Source organism: Rhinoderma darwinii, chromosome 11, assembly GCF_050947455.1.
Source record: "Rhinoderma darwinii isolate aRhiDar2 chromosome 11, aRhiDar2.hap1, whole genome shotgun sequence".
Classification (NCBI taxonomy): Eukaryota; Metazoa; Chordata; class Amphibia; order Anura; family Rhinodermatidae; genus Rhinoderma; species Rhinoderma darwinii.
Window position 1 is genome coordinate 68,920,197 of NC_134697.1, and position 12,015 is coordinate 68,932,211.

Sequence of the window (12,015 nt, forward strand, 5' to 3'; positions counted from 1 at the left end):
AAGGCAACAAAGGAGTGGCTCAAAAAGAAGCACATTAAGGTCATGGAGTGGCCTAGCCAGTCTCCAGACCTTAATCCCATCAAAAACTTATGGAGGGAGCTGAAGATCCGAGTTGCCAAGCGACAGCCTCGAAATCTTAATGATTTACAGATGATCTGCAAAGAGGAGTGTGCCAAAATTCCATCTAGCATTTGTGCAAACCTCATCATCAACTACAAAGAGCTTCTGACTGCTGTGCTTGCCAACAAGGGTTTTGCCACCAAGTATTAAGTCTTGTTTGCCAAAGGGATCAAATACTTATTTCTCTGTTCACAATGCAAATAAATATATATAATTTTGACTATGTGATTTTCTTTTTTTTATTTTATATATATATATATATATATATATATATATATATATATATATAATCTATCTCTCACTGGTAAAATTAACCTAGCCTAAAAATTCTAGACTGTTCATGTCTTTGACAGTGGGCAAACTAAAAAAATCAGCAAGGGATCAAATACTTATTTCCTTCACTGTATGCCCCAGGGGAGATAAAAAGCAGCCAGACAGCTATGGACACGTGTATTGTGTGGAAGCTTTTTAGATGTAGACGATGCACAGATGCAAAAAGCTGTATGTTGGCATGCGGAGTAGCCTGTGGCTCAATACTATCTCCGCGTAGCAGAAAAATTCTCCTCTAGAAGCAATGCTCTTGGGGTAAAATGGCTCCATAATATGTAACGCGATGGAGACATATGGAGGTTCAGTAGGGTCCCCTAGTAGTCTCTGGGTGCCCTATTATGGCTCTGTATAACTCGAAGTATGTACAGAGCGTACTACCACCATATGTATATGCGTTCTGATCTTCTAAAAACTCCACAATGTATTGTAGTTCTGTGCTAGATTATAGTAGTGATAATAATAGAGTACAATAATCATTGTAAAGACTAGAAAGAATTCTTGCAATGAATAATAAATGTAAAATATTGTGGCTTAGTAGCTATAGAAGCCAAAACTGCAACAACCACCAGTGCTGATTTCCCCTTTGAATCCAGTTATATATATATATATATATATAAAAAAATAAAAAAAATAAAAAAAAGAAGAAAACCCTATTACAGTTTATAGGATTCTTTCCAGAGGCGTAACTTTCTCCTGGGTCCAAATGACAAATATGTAACAAGGATCCCGCTCTTCGCATATGGCGTTTATAATACTGGTGTTTTCGTATTTGGCAGAGGGGCCCCCTTAGGCATGAACACCTGTGCGAAACTTCGGTCTCTGCATCCACTATTGTCCCACCCCCTAAATCTCTCCAGTTTCCTATATTTTATAAGGGAAAACTTGTTTCAAATATTCATGGTACAGGAACTGAGGTTCGCATGGCATATTGAACTTGAAGCTGTATTTGGAAATATAAGTAAATGCTAAAAGAATATGTGCCATCAGAAAATGACCTATTCTTTAAATCAAGTCTTTATGTCAAACATATTTTTAAAGAATTTTTGGTGATGATTTTTTTTGTACATTTTCCATGTCACTATATTTAAAAAAAATCCAGAAATCCTACCGTTTTCACTTTGGCCACTGAGTCACACAATATACTGACCCTTCCTGTTCTGTAGAGATCACTTCTCAGCAGTTATCTCATTATCATCACAGGCAGGATTACAGGTAACAACTCTATATAGATAACACAGGATCCACCATCGATAATAGATGATGGACACAGCTCCCCACTTCCCCTCCCTGCACAATGACCTCTGCACCGGTGACAGAGCATGCCTAGAGAACGCTCCACTAGAAGTCAATGGGTCCCCTTCCGTTCACAGGTTCCTATTGTCCATGTGGCTGCTGTAAACATCTCTAAATGCTGTTAACAGCAGCTCAGGCAAGATGGCCGCCCCCACTATCATGTACAGAAAATAGAATACAAAAATATTCAATCAGAATATAAAAATACATAATATATATATAAAAAATAAAAATACAAATACAAATAAAAAAAAGAATATAAAAATACACTAGAAAAAAAGATATGTTTTAGTGTCTGGTTTTAATTAGGAAAATATATATAGGTGATACATTCCCTTTAATGCAAAGCATTTTCCTATATATTGACACAAGCACTTTTCTTACATCTGAATTTTTATTTTGTGTTCCTCTAAACAGGTCCAAACGTCCAGGACCAGTTCCGACAGCCACACCACGCATGGACTCGCCAATGCCAGTAATTCCTCATCAGAAGGTACGTTATTCACCATTTTTGGCAACAGAAATTACATATTTAAACATTTATCATTACGGTAGTCTATTTCAAATAGTTTTTGTTAAAGGCCATCTGTCAGCAGTTTTGGAACCTTAAAACTTCTGACAGCGCTATAAACAGGATGAGGAGTGAAGCATAACTATATTTGTGGTGATTGTCATCCAAGTTCCATGACCAGGAAATCTACGTATTAATGTCCCCGGCGCCGCGATCACAAGTGCCATAGAGGTGGCACATTTATGTTCAGGGCTGCCAGTCCCTCTGCTCTGAGTGCCATATACTCGGCCAGTATAGTCACGCTGCTCTACCCTTCCTACAGTGTATATAGAGCAGTCAGCAGTTTCGAGGGCTCACAACTGCTGACAGATTTCCACTAAGCTGTTATATGTAATCATGTAGGGATTTTCATGTTTTAATGAGCATACGGTATTCATGTTGTAATGATGGGTTTTCAAAAGACATGATAGGAGCTTCAAGCAGCAACTAACCTGATTGGTAATGATTTCCAGGCAGCATTAGATTTACCGCTCTGCACTCCACACAATAAAAACTAACTGAAAAAAAATACACCAAAAACAGCAAAAGAAATGTACTGTCAGGAATTAGAGGCATAACTTGGGTCTACCGTGTGCCCAAATCTACCATGTGCCAATTATACTAGTAGTGTCTTCTTTTGTGGAGGAAGTGCCTTTGCTTCAGTGACTCACCTAATTTCCAGGTATAAATCGGATTTCAGTTTCCTTGGATTGTAAAAACAGAAATATAGAATATGTTTTACCAGAAGATTGTAACCGAGCCGTGTTTACAGTGGTCTGTCACATTTGGACATAGAGTGAAGCTACAAATATATATGTACTGTACATTCCCATATATTATGTTGATCATTATAATGGTTGAAATAGCTTTAGGCCTTGTTGACACAGTGCAGATTTGCTGTAGATTTTTCATTTATTTTTTAAGCCAAAATCAGAGGCGGAACCTAAACAGAAGAAATAAATAAAAGGAAAGCCTTAGGGCTTGTTCACACTGAGTATTTTGGCGCTGTTTTTGATGCGGAAACCCCGTCGGAAACAGCGCCAAAAAACCACCTGAAATTGCCCCCATTGTTTTTATTCGGAGGCGGAAGTGTTTTTTTCCGCTTGCGGGAAAAAGCAGCGTCATGACCTTTCTTCGAGCGTTTCCGTCTCTGACCTCCCATTGACAAAGGGAAGCAGATATCAAGTTTTCCACGGCGGTTTTTGCCTGTGGCGCTTAATGGCCGCGGGCGAAAAACGCGGCGAGTATTCTGCCAGCAAGTCAAAATCTGCCTCAAAATACTCCGTGTGAACAGGTCTGCTCTCCTGATTCCAATTCTGGTTTTGACTTAAAAAAATGCATGCAAAATCTGCACTGTGTGAACAAGTCCTAAAGGTGTTGTACAGGATTAGAAAACATGGCAGCTTTCTTCCAAAAACAGTGCTACACCTGTCCACAGCTTGTGTGTGGTATTGCAGTCAATTAAAGGCTATGAACACCTTTGAAAGTGATTTTTCTTACCAAAAATAAAAAATGTCAGTCAGTGTGTTTAGTGCAACTTTCAAATTTGTTTTTATTAAAAATTCTTTTTACTTTTTACAGCTGCTGTGTATCCTGTATATAGAGCAGCAGTATCGTTCGCAATGACCTGAATCCGTCAGTGCCGCGGACCTGATTAGAACTTAGATGTGATGGGTAACAGCTCGATCCTGTGTGTCAATGACTCACAAGACCCGCTGACACTGAACTCTTAGGGCATGACCACACGTAGCGGAATTGCTCTGGAATTCCGCTGCGGACAGTCCGCAGCGGAAATCCGCAGTGTACACGTTTTTCCATTGTCTTCCACAGCTTTTTAGTTGGGTTTGTTTACACGTTGCGGACAATTCCGCTGCGTAGCATAGGCTGTGGAGCGGAATTTGGTGTCCGCAGCATACAATGGTTGTTGCGGACGTGTAGCGGACTTGTTGCGGACTCATTGCGGAATTTCTCCATTGACTTCAATGGAGAGTCCAAATTCCGCAATGAAGTCCGCAGATGTTATGTGTGCTGCGGAGCGCATTGGTTTTACTACCATGACATTTCTTCATTCTGGCTGGACCTATGTATTTCTAGGTCTACAGCCAGACTGAGGAAGTCAATGGGGTTCCCGTAATTACGGGTGACTACGTGTGTGCACCCATAATTACGGGTGACTACGTGTGTGCACCCATAATTACGGGTGACTACGTGTGTGCACCCATAATTACGGGTGACTACGTGTGTGCACCCGTAATTACGGGAGCGTTGCTAGGCGACGTCAGTAAATAGTCAATGTCCAGGGTGCTGAAAGAGTTAAGCGATTGGCAGTAACTGTTTCAGCACCCTGGACAGTGACTACCAATCACAATATACATCAACCTGTAAAAAAAATAGAAGTTAATACTTACCGAGAACTCCCTGCTTCTTCCTCCAGAACGGCCTCCCAGGATGACGTTTCAGTCTAAGTGATGGCTGCAGCCAATCACAGGCCAATCACAGGCTGCAGCGGTCACATGGACTGCCGCGTCATCCAGGGAGGTCGGGCTGGATGCCGAAAGAGGGACGCGTCACCAAGACAACGGCCGGGTAAGTATGAAATTCTTTTTACTTTTACTAGGGAAAGTGCTGTCCCTTCTCTCTATCCTGCACTGATAGAGAGAAGGGAAGTACTTTCACTGCAATACGTAACGGCTAGTCCGCATCAATTTAATGCCCATTTTGGGCAGAGCCGCAACAGAATCTGCAACGCAGATTCTGTGCGGCATTGATGCGGACAGTAGCGGAAGAATTCCGCCACGTCTGGGCATGCCCTTAATGTCCGCGGGACTGACGGGTTCAGGTCATTGCGAATGATACAGCTGCTCTGTATACAGGATACAAAGCAGCTGTATCTCAAAAAGTAAAAATAGTTTTCAATAAAAAATAATGTGATCGTTTCACCAAACACACTGACTGACCTGTTTATAAAAAATAAAAAAATCACTTTCAAAGGTTTATATAGCCTTTAAGTACTGGTAGAGTTGGATATATACAGTGGATATATTTTCAGCCATAATAATGCAGAAAAAACAGCTGCAATATTACTTCAATAGACCTTGAAGGGCACATCTGAAGGTAGCACACATCTGAGTATATAGTAGAAAAGTAGCAACATTTTTATTTATTGTCAGATAAAGCATAATACTATTTTCTTAGTTAGATAGTTCTTTTATAGTGACAACCCGCCCAAAAAAATGTAATCCAGGTTTTACATGGAGTATGGGCTCCCCAGTGTATTACTTTCACCCTCCTGAAGTCTTGGGTATGTTATCAAGACCCACCCAGAAACCAGTGCAGGAAAACAAACTGACCATGTTAGGCCGGGTTCCCACGCATCGTAAACGCTGCGGAATTTCAGCAACCGAATTCTGTGTGGAAATCCTGCAGCATTTACAGTAGCTTCAAAGTGGATACGATACTCTTTCCTGTAAAAATCGAAGCTATGAGCCTAAGGCTTCGTTCACATCTGCGTTGGGGTCGCGTTCCGATGTCTGTCAGAGCTTTTCGTCAGAACGGGACCCTGAACAGACACAAACTGACACAGACCGAAACCAGAGGTTTCCGTTTCCATCACCATTGATTTCAATGATGACGGATCCGGTGGCCATGGTTTCCGTTTGTCTGTGTTGTGCACGGACCTGTTATTTTGCCGGAAGCAATAGCGTAGTCGACTACGCTATTGCTTTGCTATTGCTTCCGGCAAGACGACGGGTCCGGTGCACAACAGAGACAAACGGAAACCATGGCCACCGGATCCGTCACCATTGAAATCAATGGTGATGGAAACGGAAACCTCTGATTTTCGTTGGTGTCAGTTTGTGTCTGTTCAGGGTCCCGTTCTGACGGAAAGCTCTGACAGAACGTCAGAACGGGACCCCAAAGCAAATGTGAACGAGGCCTTAGGCTCATAGCTTTGATTTTTACAGGAAAGGAAAGAGTAAGGCTATATTCACACAAGTGATTTGTTGCAGATTTTGATGTAGATGTTTCAGCCAAAACGAGTGGATCTAGGAGGAAGGAGAAGTATAAGGTCTTCCTTGATATTTCCCACTTCTGGCTTTGGCTCAAAAATCTGCATCAAAATCTGCAACAAATCAGGAAGAAGGAGGGCATTCTGGGTAACTATAATTTTAATTCTGGAATTGGCATTCTGTTGCGGGTTTTACATCCCCATTGAGTTTAATGGGGAAAACCAACAATAACGCAGCATAAATTGACATGTTGCGGAATTTAATTCTGCACCGCAGGTAAATTTATTAACGTTTACTCTGCGGTTTTTTTCCGCAGTGTGGGCATGAGATTTTCTGAAACGTATCCACTTTGCTGCTACTGTAAATGTTGCGAATTTCGGCACACAATTCTGTTGCGGAAATTCTGTAGCGTTTACGCTACGTGTAAATCCAAATAGTGAACAACAGTAGCAATTCCTGATGCACTGACTATAACTATATTACCTTTGCAATACTTAAGAAATCCTGAAAACCTGACCTGTGGGGGATCCTTTTTAGAACAGAGTGGAGAAACACTGGCTTAGAGAGAACAGTGGCCATGATGGGGTTAACAGATATGTTATAATCCATTTTGTAATAAATCCTAACAGATCTCATTGACTTTTAATAGCTCCTTCAGGATTCCCTTTTTTTTTTACTGTATAGAATAGCACAGCATGCTATTATTTTCTGGTTATCAAAGAACAACAGAAACCTAACAAGAATGGAAGCTTGGACAGAGCCTTGGGCCTTGTGCACACAACCGTAAGGGTTTTTATTGTCCGCAAATATGGATCCAAGTCCGTGCCACAATTGCGGACAAGAATAGGACATGTTCCATATTTTGCAGATCATTTCTAGGGCACGGACACACATTCGTAAACATACGTAAAGCTGTCCGTGGCCATTAGAAATGTATGAGTTTGCAATTTCATCTGTAATTACGGATCCGTAATTACGGATGAAAACTACGGTCATGCGCATGGGGCCTAAAAGTAAATCTTCAGAGTTTCTAACAGCAGCATCTCCTGACAGACGTTTAAGGCCCAGTTCACACTGCATTTTTTTGTGCTGATTTTGTCAGAATCAGCACCAAAAAAACACCCCAGATCTCCCTCCATTTATTCCAATGGGAGGTAGAGGCCTTTTTCTTCCAGGATGGTTTTTGACCTCTTGTGGGGAAAAAAAGCATCATTCCCTATCTTGAAACGGTTTCTGTCTCTAAAATGCCTTTGAAATCAATAGGAGGCAAAAAGAAAACCACGCCTTTTATTTGGATAGTTTTTTTACTTGGTTCTAGACCAAAAATCGCTCATGGTTTTTTGTATTTGCTTAATAAAAAAAAAAGCATAAAAAATGCCTAAAAAAGTGTAAAAAAAAAAGCATAAAAACACGCTTACAAACTCTGCCTCAGAATTACTGAAGGAATTTTGAGACGGATTTTTTTTTGTTGGCAAAAAACTCTGTGTAAACATATCCTACATGTAATGGAGCTTTGCAGGAGAGGTTACCAGCATCCCATAGTTGCTGTGGCAACAATTCTGCCTGATGATGGCGGTTTCTCCAACCGATACATTTAAAATTCTAGAAGTAGATGCAGCCAGGAATAAGGCCTCATTCACAGCTGCCCGCATTTTCGGCCCGTGCTCCCATACAAAGTATGGGAGCATGAACCATAAAAAGCGAAATATAGGACATGTCCTATCTTTTGCGGAACACTTCTACGGCCCGGACACATTCCCATAAATAAACGGAAAGAAGTGAATGTGTCCGTAATTGCTGACCGTAGTTGCAGTCCACAATTAAGGACGATTAAATGATTTTTACGATCGTGTGCATGGGGCCTTACTCTGGAGTGACTTTGAGGCTCAATTCCCACCTCCGTTAGTTCTTTCATGTCCAGTTTCTGGTGCTCTTTGACACACAAAATAGAGTAGAATGCAGTACTATTCTATCAAGTAAAAAACAAGACAGAATCCTTACAGACTGACATGGGTCAATGACAGCCATTAGGATCTTTTACACAACGGAACATAACAGACCTCGAATTAAATGAATGCATTTTTTATCACTTTGCATAGAAGACCCTTAATGTTTTCCAAAAACACACATAAGAAACTGTAACGCATAATGTGATTTTAACGCAAAATGAATGCATTGAGCAGCTGCTTTAAGAAAATCATTGTGTAATATGCTGAAAATGTCTCGCTTGCAAGAGCCAAAATATTGAACTGGGTTCTGAATAGACGGCTGTGAAGGTTGGTGCATCTAAAGACGATGTTATGAGAGTTTTGTCTCTTCTGCATGTTTACCCTGATTACTGTGTTCTTCTTTCTTGGCCTGCATGAACGCTACAGGACCACGCGTTGGAAATTAATGGCAGAACAGTCTTCAGTGCTCTGTCTAACACAACTGCTATGCCACCGACTAGTGGCATGACCACCAATGGGACAATGTCAGGCTACCTCAACAAGCAAGAGATCCACAATTCACATAGCAACTCTTTTATAAAGACATCCTCCCTTAGATCTACAATGTCTTCTCATTCTATTGCTTCTGAAGCTTCTTCCATCAGGCGTAGTATAGGTCCCAAGCCTGAGGTTTTAGTCAATGATGAGAACAATACCAACAGTCAGTTTAGCCCTGCTAAGAAAAGACTATATAACAATCCCATTGGGCTTTATTCAGCAGAGACTCTTAATGAAATGGCTGAAATGCATAATTTGAGTCTCAAAGGAAGGGCTTCAGAAGGTGGTCTTCTTAGAGGGTACGTAATATAAGGTTTACCATGGTGACACTTGAAGAAACTATCAAATATTCCTTTTGGGGTGTTTTTTTTATAGTATTGTTCATTTATGCCTGGCCCAATTCATCAACTTGTTTGTGCCTGACAACAAGTCAGTTTTATAAAATTGCCCAAATATCAATCTTTACCCGAGACAGTGACCCAGAATTAGCTCCAATATCTGCCTCCCCTGTTAAAATCATCAGGTACAGGAAGCTGAGATATAGGGGTCTTCACACTATATTACACAGTCAGTGTGTTTTGTGCAACTTTACGAATAGTTTTTATTAAAAATGTGTCTTACTTTTGGAGATACAGCTGTTCTGTATCCTCTATACAGAGCAGCTGTATCTAGCACTATTCATTGAATCCGTCAGTCCCGTGGACCTGACGGGTTCAGTGACAGCGGGTCCTGCTTGTCTCTGACATTCAGGATCCACCTGTAAACTATCACATCTAATGAACTTAGATGTGATAGCTTACAGGTGGATCCTGCGGGTCAGAGACAAACAGGACCCGCTGGCACTGAACCCGTCAGGTCCGAGGGACTGACGGATTCAGGGAATAGCGCTAGATACAGCCGCTCTGTTTGGAGAACGCAGTTAAACTAGTTAAACAAATTTTTACTAAAAAGTATTTGTAAAGTTGCACCAAATACACTGATACACCTTTCTATTAAAAAATGTTTTGCCTTACAATGGTTTACATAGCCTTTACTCATAATTCAAAAATATATAATGATTTGTTCCCATACAAGTATTTTGATATTTTTCAACAAATGTTGATGAATTTGGCCACAGACCTTGTAGGATCGTCACACAGTTATATTTATAGTACACTTGACAACTGTTGGTATTTGTGTATATATACTGTTTTAGTCACCCAGGCATGAGTAATTTGGAACAATGTTTAAATGTTAGCTTTCCACTTCCTAGATATTGAGGCATATAATGTGATGTTGGTAAAATCATAGCTTCACTGCAGTGTGTATCAGTATTTAGTCATGTCAATTACCAATAGACAACAATAGGACAAATACTAGTAACCGCCACATGTAACGGAATTATTTTAATTGTAAAGACATTTTCTTATCAGCTAACCTCTCGCAATGATATATTAGTAATTACAGTTTGGTGAGTCTCTATGCAAGGTCAACTTCTAGACAGTCTTTCTCTTAATATCCCACATAGTACCTCCATGTAGTTTCAAGATAATTCTGCAATATACAGCCCATATAATTACACAGTTACATAGTTCCCAAATAAGTCTGAGTATCCAGATAATACTCCATTAAGAATCCCACATACTAATGCCATATAGTGCCCACATACTAATGCCAAATAGTGCCCACATACTAATGCCATATAGTGCCCACATAATACGCAATTTCATTCCCAAATTAGGCCAACCTACATTGTTATATAATACTGGGTAGTTTTAGTTTGCTTGTGAGGTTGAAGTCCTTGGTGACCCTGGGCAATTGCCCAGTTTGCTTGCCCTTAAAACTCGCCTGAACCTATGCTTAGTATATTATATTACTACATCTTACCTCAATAGCCATGCAGGATGCCTATAATGCTGTAGCCTCTCCGAAAAGGAGTGTTATAGCTCTTTGGAATGGAAGAGTAACTTTTGATCTTTAAACACTAAAGGAACATTGAAAGATAAATTCGTTTTTGAAACCAAAATTGATATTTTTTGTACAGTCCAAACCATGATTTTAAGGCCATGTTCACACAGCATAAGTCACAGGGAAAAAAAATAAAGCTCATTTTAAGAGGAAACATCCCCTGAAATACAGGCTTTTTGGAGGTGATTTTTAAAGTGTTTTCTTTTTATTTTTGCAAGCGTTCTTTAACCCCTTAATGACTAGCCTATTTTAGACCTTAATGACCAAGCCATTTTTTTACGTTTTTCCATCGTCGCATTCCAAGAGCTATAACTTTTTTATTTTTGCGTCGACATAGCTGTATAAGGTCTTGTTTTTTTGTGGGATAAGTTGCAATTTTTAATAGCAACATTTTGGGGTACATATGATTTATTGATTAAGTTTTATTAACTTTTTGGGGGGGGAATAGAAAAAAAACAGCAATTTCGCTACACTTTTTTTCGTCCTAAATTTACGCCGTTTACCGTCTGGTATAAATAACACATTAACTCTATTCAGTGGGTTGTTGCGAATGCAACTATACCAAATTTGTATAGTTTTTGTATGTTTTACTGCTTTTACACAGTGAAAACACTTTTTTTTCAAAATTATTTGTTTTTGTGTCTCCATATTTGAAGAGCCATAACTTATTTTTTTTTCGCCGATGCAGTTGTATGAGGGCTTTTTTTTTGCGGGACGACTTGTAGTTTTTATTGGTACCATTTTGGAGTAATGCAACTTTTTGATCACTTTTTATCACTTTTTTTAAGGCTAGATTCAAAGAAAACAGCAATTTTTGCATGGTTTTTTTATTTTATTTTTTACGTCGCTCACCGTTAGATGATGTAATAAGTTTATAGTTTGGGTCGTTACTGACTCGGCGATACCAAATATGTGTAACCTTTTTACTTTATTTTGTTTGGTAATAATAAAACAGTTTGTAAGGGGGTTTTTAATTTATTTATTTTTTCACTTTTTATTAAACTTTTTTTTTACTTTTTTACTAGTCCCACTAGGGGACTTTAATATGCGATTATCCGATCACATTTATAATACACTGCAATACTTTTGTATTGCAGTGTATTACTGCCTGTCCGTGTAAAACGGACAGGCATCTGCTAGGCCATGCCAGAGGCATGAACTAGCAGGCATTTACTACAGGCAGACCTGGGGGCCTTTATTAGGACCCCGGCTGCCATCGGAGACATAGACACTCGGTGATCTTATCGCCGGGTGTCAGTGGGATGAGAGGGAGCTCCCT

General features: G+C 39.8%; 1 protein-coding gene across 2 annotated transcripts in view; it reads left to right on the plus strand.

Moving 5' to 3' along the window:
• The window catches only part of LDB3 (LIM domain binding 3), a 157,199-nt gene that overhangs the window by 53,468 nt on the left and 91,716 nt on the right, over positions 1–12,015 (plus strand). For both annotated transcript variants that reach the window (XM_075841714.1, XM_075841713.1), the window contains exon 4: positions 2,161–2,236. In XM_075841714.1, the coding sequence (XP_075697829.1) occupies positions 2,161–2,236 (76 nt within the window). The remainder of the gene's footprint in view (positions 1–2,160; positions 2,237–12,015) is intronic.